Source organism: Lates calcarifer, linkage group LG14, assembly GCF_001640805.2.
Source record: "Lates calcarifer isolate ASB-BC8 linkage group LG14, TLL_Latcal_v3, whole genome shotgun sequence".
Lineage (NCBI taxonomy): Eukaryota > Metazoa > Chordata > Actinopteri > Centropomidae > Lates > Lates calcarifer.
Window position 1 is genome coordinate 5,105,768 of NC_066846.1, and position 19,459 is coordinate 5,125,226.

Genomic DNA, 19,459 nt, shown 5'->3' on the forward strand with positions numbered 1-19,459 from the left:
ATTAATCTCACTTTCCATGAGAAATGTTTCTTCCAAACCTTTTCAGTGTTTACTCTAGGAAAGCAATTTAATAAGATTAAGACCATATAACATCAAACCTGTCCACAGAAAACCAGGGTAATATATAATGATGGTGATAATAAACTGTAACCAAGCACATCTTTGTTGAATTGAATCAAACTGTTGGATCAGAATCACTTTAAGCTGCAGGGTTCCCACAGCTGACAGATGTCAGATCATCATAAACAAGCAAACAGCGCATCCTTCATATCAGAGGAGGATGTCAGACTGACATCAAGACAGCCAATTAGCAAAGTGATTAACCATACATACCTGAGATGCAGTTTCGTTCTGCTGATCTGCTCAGTTTTCATTTCCAAATATGAGGCCTGGGAAAAGTTCTGCCCGAGTTTGCTCCTTGGTTGCTTTTGTGTTGTTTTCAATATTTCACCTTCATTTCCCATGCATACTTTCATGTGTGCATACATCACCCAGTCTCTCTATTTACTTTATTACTTCCCATTTGTTTCCAATACTTTATTTTTTGTTCTGAATTCTCAAATAAACCTCAGGCTTTTATTTTCATGGCGATATTGCTCCTGTTTCTACACTTGAGTGAGTGCCTGCAGTTGGCTTTTGCATACCATTTGAAGTCTACGTTCGTCTCAGAATGTACAAGATTTTGATCAATCATCATATCTCTGAACAGAAGGTCATTTCTGCGAGGTAGTTCAGAGGAAAAAGCATAAATTAATGCTTTTCATTTGGCTTTAGATTGGTGGTTATTTCCCTCCTGTGGGTCATCAACTGGTGCTTATATTTCCCTGCTTTTTTTCTCCACCACTTCATGGGGACGGCAGGGAATTGTGTGAGCTTGTGTGGTAAAAATTTATTTGTGTATTTGAACTGCGAAGCCATAGCTCCGTAGAGGCACCTGTTCCTTGTCAAGGAGAGAAAATAATAATGAAGTAGTAGAAATAAGAGAGGTAAAGGGCCCATCTGTTGCTCATTCAGCAGCAAGGACAGGGAGCTCTGAACTGGTTTATATTGCTGTTGCAGGAAGCAAAAGACTTAAATTAATAGCTCTTTGCCTCTCTCTCTCTCTCCCCCTCCCTTCTTCCTTCCTATTTCTTTCTTCCTCCAGGTTCAGGGACGACAAGGGCTACATCCTGTACCCTCAGATCGGGGACCGGCTGGACCTCATCTGCCCTCCGCTGGACACCGTCAGGTCCACGCCAGAGTACGAGTTCTACAAGCTCTACCTCGTGTCGTCGCGGGAGCAGGCGGACCGCTGCGAGGTGATGGGCGCCCCCAACATCGTGCTCACCTGCGACGAGCCCACCCGCGAACGCCGCTTCACCATAAAGTTCCAGGAGTTCTCGCCCAACCTCTGGGGCCACGAGTTCAAGAGCATGCACGACTACTACATCATCGGTGAGTCGAGGAAGTAGAACAAACAGTGGAGATTAGGGGATGAAGAGTGAGTGTGTGTGTGTGTGTGTGTGTGTGCGTGTGTGTGTTTATGGGCGTGTGTTGAGCTTTATTGCAGTGTGTGTGGGGGGCGATGAGGGGGTTGTTATGATTACATGACTGATTTCTGATTGTGCCTGAGTGTGTTTGTTTATTTCAGTGATGATGGTGATGATTGGACGGGTGTGTTTGGAGTAATTAGGTTTGAGAATTGTGTGTGTGATCCAGTCCACGGGTGGATACAGTACAGGACATACGCTGCAAAAAATGACCAGATTAGCATGTTGTTTTCAGGATGTTGGGTGTATTTTGTCAAACCAAACCTTGGTGTACTAACTGTAACTGTAGATTATCTGACTAATCTCACCTCTGTGAAATGTGCTTTCTCTTTCTTTAAGCAAAAGAAAAAAAAACTACTTTCCATTCTTTTCATTTTTTGCAGCGTGTTCCTGGATTTTTCCTTCTTTTCTACTTGTGTGGGATTTTGTGCCTTGTGAAATATGGTTACACATGTGCTTCAGTGTCATTTCTTTGAGTGTGTGTGTGCGCCTGTCATTGCTATGTCTTTGTCCTGCTCGGCTGCTGCACTGGCCTCGGGCCTGTTTATTGTTACTTCCATCCTTGCAGTGACCGCAAATAGGGAGGCATGGTTTGTTTTGGTTTATTCACAAGGTTTGTTTGGAGTTCAGCTGTGTGAAGACCTGATGAGGTCATCAAGGCGAGCCAGGCCAAGCATTTGTATCGGACGGAACAATCTGCAAGAAAAGGTCGCGTCAACCGAAACCTGTGGGTTGTTTTTAAATACGGACCAAGAGCCAAGAGCATTGGGCACACACAACTGGAGCGATGCACGCCACGCAAAACACACACAAGACACACACACACTCACATGCGTGTGTACACACACTCTCACACGCACACAAGTTTCTAATACAAACACGAGCACTGTAAAAACACCTCGGGAGTGAGAGAGTGAGCAGGAGAAACAAAGGGAGGGAGAGAGAGACCCTGTTTGATTCCCATAGCTCTCCTCCCACGCACCTGCGAGCTCTATTCACTCAGGTGTGCAAATGCTCTTTCCATTTCTTTTCATCTGCAAGTGGAAAAAAAACAAAAAAAAAAACCTGAAAACGAGGGAACGAGCAGAGCCAGGAGGAGGAGGAAGCTGGGACAGAGATGGAGAGACAGGCAGAGGTAGATGGAGGGAGACAAAGAGAATATAACATCTCTAGAAGTCTGTGAGGTCCCTCATGCCTCTTTGTGTTCTATATTTGTTCTCCTGTTTCAGGTGCACTCGCTTTTCACTATCAGTCCTCATAGCCAGCGTGTTTGTGAAGAGAGGTGAGGTGCTGGGCGCGTTTCTCTGCACCCTATATCATTATCAGCATACAAGTATTTTTCTCAGATTAGATATGAGGAGGTGAAATACCATGCACTGATGAAGTACCATATACTGTATGTATGTGTGTGTGTGTGTGTATTGTCTGTGCACCCTGGATACAGGAATTTTGGCCCGATAAGTAGCGAGGAAAATTAATGCAATCTGATACCTGCTGATACCAGATTCGATGACTGACAGATGTTGCACAGCAAAACCTGAAAAGCCATCAAATATGGCTGCAAGACACAGACACCTGTGCAATAAGCACAGGTAAGCAGACTCCCTGACAGCTAAAAGAATCACTTGGTTTAAAATCCACTTATGTGCAAGTACATATGTTGATAGATTGGATTTTTGTATATTTATGTCAGTGTTGTGAGATTATCCCAGTGTGCTAATGCTTGTTTGAAACACTGTACTGTGTTTTATAGTGTAGATTTATCACTGGGAAACTAACTTACATCTATCTACAGGACATTTAAGCACATTGCTGTGCTATTAAATGCTGTTTTTACAGTCCAAAAAGCAGTCAGCAAATCTTCTTTCATTTATGGAGTTGCAGCCCCCGTTGCATAATCCCCATCTTACAGGTATATCCTGTGCAGATGGACTTTATGAGCCAGAAAGGTTGCCCGATTTTGGCGTCATCCATATTCAAAATTCACAAAACTCCAAATTCTGGAGAGCAAAACACGAGTGTTTGCCGAGAAGTACGGAAATCTGCTACTAGGCATAAATTACAAATTTAACACAGCAGGTTTAAAGTTAGGTGTATCATCCAGAGATTTAGTTTGGGAGGCATCCATTGAGATGTTGTGCAAAATATCTCTCGACCGGTATGTGTTAAACCATCAGGTAGGCTGTTCAACAGCATACCAGTTATGCTGGCAAGGGACTGACTATGTTTGCTTTCATCTTGGGCATTCCCCAAGTTACTCAAAGTGGCCAGAGTTCAAATTTCTAATCTTACATGATTGCACAGATAGTTATTATGTGTCAGACACACCCAGTCAAGTGATTATAGGGCACAGAGTCAGTGCCATTGTTGTTTTTTTTAAACATCTGCCTTAAATTTGAAGTTTGTTACGTTGCAGTTAAACATATACACTTGTGAAACCAAAAAACATGTAAGCAGAAGGGCCGAGTGTTGTCTTCAGTCCCTATTTTGGCCACCTCTCTTCTGTACTCCCACCTTGCAAACAGAGTGTCCAGAGATAGAAACACCTTTATCTCCACGCACAGACCAGACTGATCGATTGACAGCTCCAGCCCAATCAATGACAGCAGCAACACAAGGTCACACACACACACACACACACACACACACATACAGGTTTACCTGCACTTTTAAAGAGAGAGAGAGTTGGAGTGGCGAGGGAGATGGGGGAGTAGCTGATCGTAGAGAGCATTTGGTACTGATAACTTATTGATAACGTCACCAGAGAGCTTGTGTATAGTGAGCGGCGTGTCTTTGATCATGTGTCCTTAATGAAGAATTGTATTGAGTCTCTCACCAGAGCTTCTGTGTACTTAATGAGGCTGTGAGATAATTAATAACTGTTAATCCTACTGCTCATTTAGAGCCACATATCTGCTGCAGCTTGTGTGAGCTGATGGGCCCTGTAGGGAGGATATCGTACATACTGAACCCACTAGTGTGTCTCTGAATTTAGTTAATGTGAATGTATGTTTGTGCGTGTGTGTAAGGGCACCGATGTATGCAGAAGCCTCAGGGAAATCTTGTTTTAATTAACCTATAGCATAGTGTGATTTAATTTGCACACTGCAGACTGGGCACACATGGAAAGTGCACACGTGGTGGTGTGGGGCGGTTTGATGGTGGAGCAGCAGGGGGAAACGAAGCAGTGGAGGTTAATTTCAAAGTTAAACCCATTACAGATTACCAGTAACTTGCTTTAAGTCCACCGGGTAATCAGTTTCTGTCACACTTTGCCTCTAAGGTGCATGGTAAATCATACCAGAAACTCACATTGTAATCATCAGCAGTTATCATTGATCATTTCAAAAGAAAATAATCTTGAATAAATCAAGTAATCTGAAAAAATCCAAAGTTGTCTTTGTTTTTGTTCTCACTAATGCATCACAGATGCAACTGTTTTGTAATCAGATTACTTGAATCCCATTAAATGTAATTCTTAACTTCCACATCCTGGGGAGAGGAGAGAAAGAGTGGGGAAATTGATTAGTTATACTCACTGATTGATGTTTTCATTCATAACACGAGGTCAGAGTTTATGTAAACCCATTTCTCTGTCACACTCTCTCTCCCTCTGTTTTGTCTATCTCTCTCCCACAGTTTCTCCCCCTTTAGTTTCTCCTATTCTCTTTCACTATACAAATCCTGCCGCACACACACAGACATGCTCAGTACATCAACTCAAACCGCAGATCGAGCCTTTCACTGCTTTTAATGAATCCTTTGAAAGCAGGTGCCAGAGCCTTGTGTAACACGCACAAGAACACACACTCACACACACACATACATATTCGCAATCAGAGTGTGGTCTTGATGACGTGTCTTCTTAATGAGGACTGCAGGAGGAAATTATCTCCATGCAGCTGATTTGGTTTGCAACTTAAAAGACAGTGTAGACATGAGGCGAACAGAAGAGCTCTTGTTAAAACTGGTCTAGGATCAGTTGCTTTTAAAGGGTCAGTTAACCCAAATTACAACAAACATCTTTTCTCACTTAATCCTAGAGGTATCAAGCCGTGTGGTTTTATTTGCCCAGGCTTTGAGATATTACCCTCTGAGATTTTTTGCAGACATTTAAAAGAAAATCAGCAGCAGCAGCTCCAGAAACTATGTCCTTGTTACTGTTGATAATACACAGACCTCAGGGTGAGCAGTTTTTATCTGAGCTGCCTCCACTACTGAAAAAATGGTCTCTATAAAATCTGATGATCACGTGTAGTATGGATTATCCAGGGTTTTTTTTAGGTGAACATGTCCTTAAACATGCAGCTTTTCAGAGATTAACTCTCAGTCACAAGGGGCACACGGTGCAGTCTGTTGTTTTTTTCTTGTAATATTAAAATAAATTTGCAGAGCAGGATGAGGGAAGAAAAACAAGGGAAGAAAAATCACAAATTATATTAAGTGGGAACATTTCGAATCAAAATGGCATCTAAGTGTTATTAAATGGCACTTTAACATACTTTCCTGTAATTTTCTAATATTAATTATATTAAGTTTATGATTCAAAGTGGCAACCGCCACCCATGCTGTACTAAAATGGGCTAAAATACATAACAAGTAATAGGCTTGGCTAGCAGTCAAACCAATTTCTCTTTCTTTGGAGATTGAGTGATGGAAGTGAAGGCTGGAAATATGCAGAGAAACTGAGTCACAGCAAGGAGGAGGGGGCAGGAGGGAGTGTGTGGAGAAAGAGTAGGAAAAAGTTAAAAGATGCATGTACGGTTATGAAAGGAAAGAAAAGGAGGGGAAGAGAAAGAGAAAGTGATAAAGGTAGATGGAAAAAGATGACAACCGACAGAGGCAGGTCTGCTGTAGTGTGTGTGGCTGATGTGAATGGGATGTGAGTGTCAGTTGACACACAGACACGGCATCTCATCTGCAGGGTGACACTGAGACAACGCGGTCACTTTCAATCGCCGCTGCTGCTGTCAGGGGAGCGGCACAGACACACACACACACACACACGAATGAGGACTTACATGCATGTTTGAACGCACACCAACTTGCACACCAACAGTGAATGATTGCAGGCTCACAGTCAACATACATATGACCTCCTATGTGAGTGATCTCTTTCCCTCTCTCTCTCTCTCTCTCTCTCTCACACACACACACACACACATGCCAGTAATCTTCCTTGGTGCTCACACTAACATATGCATGCTCACATCACCATACACAGGGGCTTTCTCATAAATATATGCACTCACACACACACTGGCACACAAGCAGGCTCGTGGTTGTAAACATGCACAAAAATAGCTCACACACACACACACACACATACTCAAAAAGACACACACTAACACACTAAGATTGGTCAGAACTGCTGTGGTGAATGGGTCAGTCGCTGTGGGACTGCAGCATTGTTGTTGTTGCATACTGAGACAGATGGCGGTGTGTTTGTGTGCAAGCATGTGTGTGCACATGCAGGGCCTGACACAGGTATGAAACTGTGCGTCCCTTTTTTTGTGAGCGACCATGCGGTTCCGGCGTGCATGCATGGATATGTAGGATGGACATGAAGGAACTTTTCTGTGTTTGCGTGCGTGGATGAATGACTCCCAGCGGTGCGTTTAGGGAGCAGGGCCCCCCGGGGCTTTCGCCGGAGAGCCTGGTGCTTGCCGTCACACAATAGCAGAGATAAACAACCCACCCCGCCCCCCACCAACCCCTCAGTAATATGAATAATAGAAGAGCTGACTGGTGCCTGCACACCTAGAAAAATAACTCAGTGTGTTTGTGCATGTTTTGCATGTTTGTGTCTTTGGGTAAGTTCGGGGGAAAGTTAATAGTGTGTTGTTGTGTGTGTGTGTGTGTGTGTGTGTGTTTGTATGGTATCCATTTACATACTGTGGCATCTCACTCTTCTGCAAACTTTATTTTCTCTCTCTGTGACATCTGTCTCTCTTCCTCTTGTGTCTCATTTTGTGTGAATGTGTTTATATGTATGCCCTTGAATTTGTGTGTCTTCAGTAGCAAGTTTTGTTTGGTGTCTCTGCAAGCAGCATGGGACAGGGTGGGGCTACGGGTGTGTGTGTGGTCTAATTGTTGGACATCACGGGGCCGGCGCAGAGCGTGCAGACAGAGATGTCGAAACGTTCAATAATGCAGGGGTACTCACTGGTTTATTTATCAGGGTTAAGCTGAAATAAATGACACAGAGTCCAGATGGGGGGAGAGGGAGGGAGGACAGAAAAAGGGGAGAGAAAGAGTGAGAGACAGATGAGGAGAGAGAAAGATGAGGAACGGCAGCGAAACGGAGAGCGAAATAGAGGAGAGAGAAGAGACAATGGAGGAGAGCAAGCGTAGAGACACACTGCACTGCAGCCTAAATGAGCTGCACCTCTCCGCCACTCTGCGTTAGTTTATGATTCCCCATGTGCATACGTGCGTGGCTGTCTGTGTGAGTGTGTGTGTGCGTGCAAGCGCCATCGGCACGCAACTTTGTTTGTGACTGCAGCAAGGAAAGCAGAAGTGTGAGATTCGAGGAAAGGGTAGAAGAATAGAAAGCAGCTGGGTGGAAGAGGTAGGGAATCCAGGGACTGGGAGAAATCTATATCTGCTGAATATTTGATCAAGTTTAAGCCCTCTGATTCAAGCCTCCTGCCAGGCTCTAAAGCAACCAGACACACAGGGGAGAGGAGAGGAAGAACTGCAGGAAGAAGGGAGAAGAGAGGGGGCGAAGGAGGGAGAAACAAGATGACCACAGTAAGGGGATTAATGCCAGGGTAGAGGTTGTTCTATACACAATAATCCCACTGAAATGGAAATGCTTGTGTAGCAAAATATATCCTATCTTTACTTACAAGAGATAAACTTGAGTACCTGTTGGTAAAGTGCTCCTATATCTCATGCAGACACTGTTGGAATGTTTTAATGGTGTTTAAGGCCTTAAAACCTCCTAACAACCACCACCTTTTTTATACCAGCCTGAAAATTACATAGCCAAAATATAATAGTCACTGTTCTCTTTTGATCACATTCATGACCCTGATCTCTTCTATTTAGAGTTTATTATCAAAAAGTCAAAATTATTTCAAGTGATGCTGAAACTAATTTGTCATGCTCATGCACCCCATTATTCTTATTTATATACACTGCTGTAGTGATGTTGAGATAAAATAATGAGCCACTGTGCTTTAAGAGAAGATGTAGTTTGTCCTGGTTGTGTGAGTATTTAACCAGATGTCATTCCAAGGTATCAAACCCTCCCAGGGAATATAAGGATGGCTACTTGTTGAGATTCCAAAGGTGTAGTAAATGCTCACATCCCATAAAACATACACAGGTGCTGGACCAATAAAATGCTGTGAAGAAAGAAAGAAAAACGAAGGTCTGCACACTGTAGCTTCCTTAGATGCAGTTTAAATGAGACATCCACCACTGACGTTTGGAGCTACATGTTCTTCTTCAGACTAAACAAACTATATACAGTTGCAATCTTAAATAGTTCATAGACTCTAGTCACATGACCATCACATGACATACATGCTAACCCACTATATCAAATGGTAAGACATATGGAAAGGACCCTCGGAGCACAATAGAAATACATCAGAAGAGTGGCCGTCATAAAATGATTCAAAAATCTACAATATCCAACCCTCTATCCAACATTACTAGTGCATGAAATCACCACTCAATCAACAACACAGGATTACATAGATCCCTGAGGAGGACATGGCATATTACACAATGAATCAGAAAACATTGGAACAGTCTGATAGAGTCCTCATTCAGACCCCTCAGTGAGTGTGTCCAATGTATATATCAGCAGTAACAGTGATATAATGGGTTTGCATCTATATCATGTGACCGGAGCGTATGAACTATTTAAGATGAAGACTGTATATAGCTAGTTTGAAGAAGTGCATGTAGCCTTAAACATCAGTGGTGGATGTCTCATTAAAACTGCATCTAAGGGAGCGACAGTGTGCAGACCTTCATTTTTCTCTTTACTTGTCAAAGGTGTAATGATTTGTTTTTTGATAATTTCATTATTAAGAAGGAACCAGAAATCCTGCACAACGTTATATATAGTTCTCATATTTCAGTAGATCCTAGTTAAGGTTTTTGGACCTACCCACCTACTGTATGTCCTTTAACTGCTGAGCTTTTTACTTACCTGTTCATTTTCTCCATCACAAATTGCAAAACACCTCCACACCAGAACCTCCCCTTCCCGACCACCATGAATCTTACTGTAAGTAGTAACACGCAAGTAAAATTTTGTTGCACATTTTTCAACTTAAAGTGTGTTTAGGGCTCTCACATCTGTTGTGGCCCTCGGGGGACATGCCTAGAGTTTGCTCTAAGCCAACCCCTGACAACTATTTTGAGCTGGACCTGAGACTGCTTTTTCTAGCCGGCAACACATTTTTCACACTCCACCAAACACATCAAATTCTTGGGGCGAACAGCCTCAGTTAAACTCTCATGTGTGAAAATAGCCTCAAATAAAGTGCAAAAGTGGAAAATGGAATAGAATAGGCCAGCAGGGGTTTGGTGCAATGGATCCAGCTAATTTCCCCACTAGAGATAAAGTATATCTGCATCTCTCAATGGATAAGAGAAAGTGAATAGTGGAAAAGATGACTCTATTTAAAGGAATAGTATTCAACTCAAGTGTTTTAAATGATTAAGCCTGAAATCCCCCTGAGCTTCACTGCGTGTATCTTCATTATATGTGCGAGAATACTATGTACACATACTTAAATACAGTACGCAGACGCCACCACAAATGTGCAACATACTGTGTATTGACATCTTTATTGTGGGATACAAATGAGGTCAAGCCATCTCTGGTAAAGATAATAGGCGAGAGGAGAGGGGCGAGAATGAGCTGATGTAAAGTGACACTGGGAGAGAGAGAGGGATATTTGGGCAAGGGGAAAAAAAAAAGAAGAGAGAGAGAAGAGAAAGGGGAGGAAAAAGATGAAAAAAAAGATGTGTGCTGAGTGTGAGTAAGAGAAAGTGACAGATCGCCTGGCCGATTTAGGTCAGCAATCAGAGCCGTGCTACTGTCTGCGAGATTGGCTGTGTGTGTGTGTTGGTATGTGTGAGATGTTGGTTGACTGGCTTATATGCTTGTGTATGTGTGGGCAGAGGGTGCATTTGTGGGTGTTGGTGTGTGATTGCGTGAGTGTCCTGTTTGTGTGTCTGTCTGTGCGGAAGGCTGACTGTTTAGTTGGTGAGAGTTTGTGTGTGTGTGTGGTTGTGTTGTTGGGGTGGGGGTTGATTGCGTGAGTGAGTGTGAATACGTCTCTCCTGTTAAAGGTCAGACAAGAAGAATCCCTCCTTAATTGGATTGGGCCTGGTTAACATTGTATGATTCATTTAACCTTCATACACTGTCTGCCTATCTCACAAATGCACACACTCACACACATGCACACACAGATACACAAACTTTCCTCGTTCCCCATCACAGCTTGACAGACAAAAGCGTCATTGTGCTGCTGCATTCTGCAAAGGAACCTTTTGCAGAAGGATGTGTTTCCCGACAATCAAGACATGGGGGAGTTTAAAACAAGCGCACCTCTCAGCTGACCTCTGCCATCAGTAGAACGCATTAGCCTGCTAATATAGCTCTGATTTAGTGCCCAGGTTCACGCAAACATGACCCCTGATCAACATAATGAACACATTCACACAGACAGATGCGTGGCCCTGCACACAGACACCCAGACATGATGTGTGTGCGTGTGTTTTGCTTACACACACGGAGAGAAACTTTGTGTTGAAAGTTTTCTTGACAAACCATCTGTTCTCCCTTTTTCATTTTTTCATTTAGGCAATAAACATATTTTCCTTCTTTGTGAGAGTAAAATAATAATGGCTGGAAGAAGATTATGGTTAGCCTAGCTTAGCTGAAAGACTGGAAACAGGGAGACTGCCAGCCTGGCACTGTTCAAAATGGGAAAAAAAAGTTTGATGTCTTATTTACATAATGTGTCTGGACTTTCTTACTTTAAGAGTGAGTTACAGGTTGGAGCGATTTCTTCACCAACAACAGATAATTCATTCACTTAGCATGTCTGTGCAGAGTCTCCAGTTAGAGCATGGGTTGTTAGAAACAGTTGATGAGCACAAGTTTTAGTTTTGGTCTTGGTAGAGGTGTCAATAGGTGGCTAGCTGTTTCCCTTTGCTTCCAGTCTGTCTTTATGCTAAGCTAAGCTAACCATGTCCTGCACACATAGACATGAAATTGGTATGAATCTCCTCACCCAACTCTCAAAGACAATGTATTAGTGTATTATCAAAATTTCCTTCAAGAAAAAGCAATCACGTATACACTGCTGGTGCTTCATATGGGAGTCGTTTGTCTATAAGCTCCTGGCATGATCTTTGCCATGTGTGAGGGAGATTATAGTGTTCTTGGAGCAGGATTGGACACGGCAGCTGTTCAGTAGAAGAAGATGGAGAGGAGGAGGAGGAGCAGCAGCAGCAGGAGGAACAAAAGTTTAAAGAAAGAGTATATTTCAGTGAAAGAGATTGGCTAGAATCATTTGAGCGTGCAGTAGAAGAGAGGGGAGCAGGGGAAGGGTCAGCGGTGTGCTGTGAGGAGACAGTAGAAGACAGTGGAGACACTCAACAGAGCAAGAGGGCCCACAGCTCAAAGACACAAGGACAAATAATCAGCTGCAAATCCTTTTTAACCACCATTTAAGCAGCCCTAATTACCCCCAAAAACTCCACAAAGAACATCATTATCACTCAGCGCTCATGCACGTGCGTGCGTGCGTGCGTGTGCACTCCACTTGTTTATTGAAGACAGATTCATTAGCGGACTGGCTGTTTACTTGTTCTCGACTAATCGTCATTGTTGTGAGATACTTTGGGTGCATTTCACAAACACAACAAGGCATTTTCTGCAATTTTTTACCCCCTGCCTCACCCTGTCAGAGCCATAATCCTTCCCCACACGCACACACCCTCCACCTTTATTGGGTAGAGGATCTGTCTCTCCCCCTCTCTCTCTCTCTCAGTCTGGCTTATTTTTACTCTAGGGTCAGCTCAAGCCAAAAAAGCTTAATTTGATGCATGTTGTCCGCTCAGGAGAGCCAAGGGTTTGATAATCATTTAGAATGCGCGCAACGTACAAGCCAAAAAAGCTGGGAAGTGGAACGAGCAGTGGAACTAATGATCCTGATGTTGTCATGGTCTATGTAAGTCTGCGTGACGTGCTGCAGGGCCAGACAGGGCGAGGCTTGATGGTCACAAATCAGCGGCAGGGTTTAGCGTCTTGAATGTCACAGGGAGCGGAGCACTGAGTAAGTGATACAGTAAAGACTTTCAGCCTCAAGTAGTCCCCATAGTTCTAATATTAATCCTCTCTGTTCCCTCTGGGGTGGGGGCTTATCGTCCATATTAGCACCACACATCTGCTGCTGCTGTACGCGCTGATTATATATTGATGAGGGGGGGGGGTTGGATAATTGAATACCCTCATCGTGGAGGGGAGTGCTGGGTCTCGTTTTTCCACTTCAGACTACCTCAAGTGGGTGGGGGAAGGTGAAGCTTTTTTTGCCACTTCTGTGTGTGTGTATGTATATGAGTGTGTGTTTGCGTGTAATACCCTTTTGTCCGCCTGTACCCACCCCCGGCTCCAGCTTTAGATCCAGGCCCTAACCACAGCTCCAGCCCTGCTAACCACTGGTTTAATATATGCAATTAAGAAGCTAATTAGAGTAATTAATTCAGCCAGGGCCAAGGCCCGGCCTGGCCCCTATTCACAGCTTTGGAACTGCCATAATCCTCCTCCCTACACGCACACACACACACTAGCTACACAAAGAATAACACACACTCAGACACCACTATGCCCTCATTATGAGCGGGGTCTTTGTTGACTGTGTGTGTGTGGTGCCAGAGAAGTCGGAGATGAAGAAAAGGGTGTAAATAAAGACAGAGAAAAAGTGAGGCAGTCAGTTCAGCATAATGAGTGAAAACAGTGAACTAATTCATTGGCACCTCCAGCCTCGCTTGGTTGCTCTCTTGGTGGCGCTGCGAGAGAAGAGGGCCCTGTTGTGGCAAATAGCGTCTTACCTCATCTGTAGCAACAGCTCTGCTGTCGCTGCCTCTGGAAGCCAGCCGGCTGGGAGGAAAGACAAGGTTTAATGGAGAATGCCCGGTCTGTTTTATTGGTTTAACCTTTATTTATCCAGGTTTGTCCCTTTTGAAGATTTAAGAACTGTTTTTACAAGCCTGACCTTGCCAAGAAAGCACTATTACATTATTGTAGGTCCATTTCAAATTATTTGAAGCTTTAATTAAGAATAAAGTCCCATTTTTTCTTTTATTTTACAATATAACAAGGCGAACAGGGTAGTTTGTTAGTCTTTAGTGATTCATACGCACACCATAAACCTTTGATAGCTTGCATTTGGCTCAGCTCTTGCTGTACAGAAAAGAAGAGAGTAAGTAATTCCAGGTTTGTTATTTTTGGAGTGTGATTAGGAAATGTGTGATGAATTGAAGATTAGAGGAGCGGGACAGATTTACGGCACTTGGAGAACGAAGCTTTAAACGGATTACTGATAAAGTAATCGAAGAAGTTTTGGCGGCAGCGCTCAGGAAGAAAAAGGTCGCTCAACCCACAAATATGACACCGAGTGACAAATTAGTCATAGTTTATTTAGGGCTGGTGTGTTATATGAGATGCTAACACGATTCTGCCTATTTGCTGGGATTTGTGCTACCTTTTTTTAACCGAGTACTCCTGTGGAACTGATATTTTTAGCTAAGTACCCCTTACTGAAGACATTGACGTTGAAGTGCACTCTTTTTGCCCTCCCCCATGTGGAGAGAGTACATAACACTTATATCAATCCTTACACCACCAATCACTTCTTGTTATGTGAGGTTTTGTCAGTCAGTTTGTGAGTGGAAAATGTCTCCCATCTGCCCTGTTTTGGCATGCTGAGTTTTTTTTTTTTTTTTTTTTTTTTTTTTTTTAAGTCAGGCCTTTAAAAGAGCTGCTAGCAGTCCTTGGAGGTAAGAGTAGTGGGCTTGTGATCCTGCAGGGAGCTGGGTGTGTTTGTGTGTGTGCTGTCACTTGCCTGTGTGTGTGTCTGTGTGTGTGTGTGAATGGCAGATTTAAAATATGAATTAGCCTTTGCTGTTTTTACACTAGAACCTCGCACTTGACCCTGTTAAAAGTTTTACTCAGGTGGGAAACTCACTTTCTCTCCACATCTCTCGTCTTATTCTGTTTCTGTCATTCTGCATGTCTGTCATTCTGTCTCCAGCTCTCTTTCTGCACGGCACACTTATTACTCTTTTAGATGCTCTCTCTACCCCTCTTCCAGTTCCCCTGCTGTAAGTCGAAAAAGACAGCACGAGAAAGTGAGCAGTGCAGAGATACATGCATTTCTTTTGCTATCAGATATAACTGAGAAAGAGAGACAGGATTCATATGCATGAGTCACAAGATGAAATCAGAAAATGAAAATTTTCCATACGTTCCAAGATCAGGACATAATGATACGTTTTAACCATCAAAACATGGTGGAAGAATCACCTTAAAAGAGAGTATTAGGTTCAAACTACTTAGAGTCTGCTTCCTCACACAAACTGCATGCTCTGGTCAAGTGCTTGAGCTTGATGCAAGACAGTGAGCCCTTGCCAACAAAATAAAAGCCTGGTAATCAATGAAGCATCATATTGCTATTTAGACATTTAGCTGATGTTTTTTTCATCTTTATGGTGGATGGGCAGGTATGGTTCAGTGTCTCCCTCAAGGACACACTGATTGGACACATGGATCAAACCTGTGACCTTTCATTTTAAGGGTCAGTCACTTCATCAATAGAGTTCAGTCAGAATCTACAACCCTCTGTGTCATTTTAGAGTTGTACATACCTGTGAAATACTCCCAACAACTCATTAAAGCCTGAATGTCAGTTAGGAATGTTCTGCAGAACTTCAGTGTGATTTACAGTTAGAGTTGCTTCAGAGGTTTGTTTTACACATGTTTTTATCTACCGTGACAGACTTGGTGGTGTGTGCTGTACTTTGGCAGCGTGAGAATGATCTTCTCAGGCAATAAAGCTTGTTGAACTTGAAAACCAAGGTGACAGAAAGAGGCAGACAGATATCTTTCAGCTGTCAGATGAAATAAACTAAATCAAACAGACAAGAATGCAAACAAACCTCAGGATAGCACCAAGAGAAGCTTTGGACTAATGAGCACACACACACACACACACACACACACACACACACACACACATGAACACGTACACATCCACACATACAGGTTTTTCCAGTCCCACGTGCACCAGACATCCGTGGATGATTTCACTTAAGCAAACAAGACCGGCAGATTAGATGCTAAAACACACATTTGGGGAGGAGATGCCGACAGACTACAACACACACACACACACACACACATGCATCAACCTCAAGACACACTCATGACGTGCAAATAAGATTTAACTCTCACACACATAAACACTTCAAAACTGAAGACAGACTGACGTATATGGAGTGCAAATGCACCCACATTTCTGAAAAGCGGAAACAAGCATGTGCATGCTTGTGTGTACACACACACACACACACACACACACACAGAGTAAAAAACAGACAGACTGCCATACAGCTAAGCACACAGCTTCTAGCAGGCTGCTTTAATCACAGAGGAGCTAAACAAACACAACTGTCATCACTCGCTGTCTCTTACTGTTACACACATATAGAAATATACCCACACACACATTCAGTATACATGCACACACACACACACACAGTATATAATTGCCCTATGCTTTCTGCTGTCCATCATTTTCCCCTTCATATCTCACCCTTCTTCTTTCCACTTTCTCTCTCTCCAATCTCTCCCTCGAGCAGTATGCAGGCACAGATGTCAAGATGTATTATTTCGGCTGGCTGGCTCCCATGTTCTCTGTGTGTGTGTGTGTGTGTGTGTGTGTGTGTTTCTCCTGCTTTCCTCTTTTGGAAACAAGAATAATAGGGGGGGGGGGGGGGGGGGGGGGGGGGGGGGGTGAGAGGAGAAAAGGGGCTGTACTGGCAAAGATTAGTAAAACATATCAGAATTCCAACATCTATGCCCGTGTAGGCTGAAGCATACATTACAAAGAGCACACGCGCATAGGTACATGACTCAGTAAGTATTACAGTCATGGTTCAAGGACATTTAAGGCAAGTGTTCACACACACACACGCGCGTGCATACATACACTGGCGCTTTGTATTGAATCTATGTTGATCCATTAGAAGGACCTCCATGCTCGTCAGGATTGTGTTATAGCCGAGTCTTGGCTGGTGCATTTAAACACTAAAACTGAGCCAGGTTTAAAGTGCTTCTGTGTGTGTGTACGTGTGTGTATACACAGTGTCTAGAGTCTATGACATAGCTGCTGGTTGAAAGAATGGCATGCAGTGAGAGAAGGAAACTTGAGGGAGAAAGAAAAGAGAGACTGTTCTCTTGATCTATGACTTGGGGCCCTAAAATGGATGGTGGTGGTGGTGGCCCCTGAAATGGAAAGAATTAATAATAGTAATGGTAAAAGTAAGAGTAATAGAATAATAATAATGTAGTGATAGTGTCACTGCCTTTAACAGAACTGCTTTATATGAGGAAAAGAGAGTTTTACCTCAGGAGAAAAATGGCCATTAGTCAGTGTTGGGGAAACTATAGCTCCTGAAGCTACAGTACCTTTATTGTAAGTAGCATGCTATATACTTCAAGCTACTCAGGCAAGTAGTTTATTAACTTAACTAGCTTATTAACTATTGCTCTGATGGCCTAGGGGTTAAGGTATGATTTTGAAAAAAGCTACGCTATCCCAAAGCTACTGAAAATGTAGATAAACTAGTAGTGTTGCTACATGCAATAGCATCACCACTCCTCAACACTGTCTTTAGTATTTGTTAGTTAGCGCTTCTACTGCAGTTACCATCATCTATTTGTGCAGCACATTCACATTAAAAGTTATTATGTAGTGTCATACATAAGAACCAACAAACCGGTCCTATAAAATGACAAGATATTGACCTCTACATTTCTCAACAAAGCGTGTACTCTCTGCTGTCGTTATACATTATTGAGCTTGCCCACCCACAATCAAATCTTGTTTGATTTTGGTTATTGCTCTGTATCTGCCACTAAATCAAGACCTAACATTTTTCCAGTCTTTGAGTGCAATCTATTTTCCTATACCTGACCAGCCAACAAGAAAGTGCAGCCAGGGGTTTTAGCAGCCGAGCTTAATGATGTGTAATGTAGATTAGGCTTTTATTATGAAGTATTTCAGCTAAACCTTAAATAAAGTTTTCCTTAATGGCAAATCCAATTGTTTCAAAGGTCTTTCCTATAGGTCCAGTCACGCTTCTGCAATGGGCAGGGCTTTAACACTTTATCACCATAGAGAGCATGACAGGAATAATTAGTTCTGTGTGTGTGTGTGTGTTGCAATAGGAGATGAGAGACCCTAACAGGTATGCGTGTTTATTAGATGGTGGACCTCAGAGCTGTACACAGGCTCATTAAAATGTTTGATTGTGTTGGCGTTTATGTGCACGTTCTTCCTCGAGCGCATCATTTATCACACACACACACACATACACACACACGCACACAAACAAACAAGCACGTGTTCCAGTGGCTGGCAGTTTTTGTCCTTTCTGAGCTCTCATAGAGTTCATTAAAAGCCTTAATTAGACTGACAGTTATGTGTAATTACAGTCTTTAAGATGTACAGCTCCTCTGCAGGCCCACTCCTTCACTGCCTCCTTTCAAAAGTCATTGTCTGAAGAAAAAAACTGTGTGTTTGAGAGCGTTCACACATGTTTGTGTGTATTTAGGCGACCTAACCTCCTGTAAGTTCTGAGTCTTTGACATTTGCCATTAATATCACCCAGAAGGGAGTGACATTTATGAGGCCCTTTTCTCGAGCAGCGCCTGCCTCCCATGGATTTTGCTTTTTCCCGTCTTTCTCTCACATTGTCACCCTCACTCTTCCTCCCCCTCCTCCTCCTCCCTCTCACCCTTCTGCTTCCCTTCCTTCTTAATTTAGAAACCCCTCCCCTCTCCCCGCCGCCATCTTCCCACTTGCTTTCGCTTTCTTTCTCTCCTGCTACATGTCACAGATCGCTGTCACGTTCCTCCCTTCAGACCGCTGACCCACTTCCCTCTTTTTTTGCATCGTTCCTAGCTTCCTGTTTTACCAGCCGTTTGTCCTTCAGTCGAGCAACTTCTCTCCCCTTCCTGTTCCCCTGTTCTCCCAATTTTCTATTTTACCAAAAGTCGCATAACCTACATTTCAAACCCAAAAGCGAAAAATAGGCCCAACGTTATTCGACCGCCTGTCCTTCAGAGAGGTTTTTAAATAATCTCAAAATTACTAGGCTTGTGATGTTTCAACATGATGATGCTTTTTTGGGTTTTCTCTATATTTCTGTGTGATTGATGTTAATAAAAAAAATGGATATTAGCCAGTGTTGGCTGGACATGATGCAGTTCAAAGGGTTGCTTCAAATACTCTTCCTGCTTTGTCAAGCGTAGATTTTCAAGTGAACACTGAAGCCTGGGATTTGTTTTGATTCTAAAAGAAATAGATGATACAAAATGGTATCATAAAATGTCAGCTAATAAATGAGTCCAAAAATAGTGGTATGAGTCTTTAATAACCATGGGAGTCAACCCGTATTCCCAGCAATCCCTCAGCAGTATCCTGCCAATTTTTCAGGAATATCTCTATTGTTTAGAAGTCACCATCAGCTACAAAGTTGACTCAAAGTCACTTATATTAAGGCAATCTGACAGCTCAGTGTCCCAGAGGGAAGTTTTGGCCTCAGATACATACAGTGTTGCAAGAGTTGTTTTTCTAGTCGAAGGGTTTGTACCCCGTGGCAGA

General features: G+C 43.0%; 1 protein-coding gene across 1 annotated transcript in view; it reads left to right on the forward strand.

Annotated features, from left to right (window-relative positions):
- The window catches only part of efnb3b (ephrin-B3b), a 79,524-nt gene that overhangs the window by 37,708 nt on the left and 22,357 nt on the right, over positions 1-19,459 (forward strand). The window contains exon 2 of the mRNA XM_018703906.2: positions 1,145-1,434. Within this exon, the coding sequence (XP_018559422.1) occupies positions 1,145-1,434 (290 nt within the window). The remainder of the gene's footprint in view (positions 1-1,144; positions 1,435-19,459) is intronic.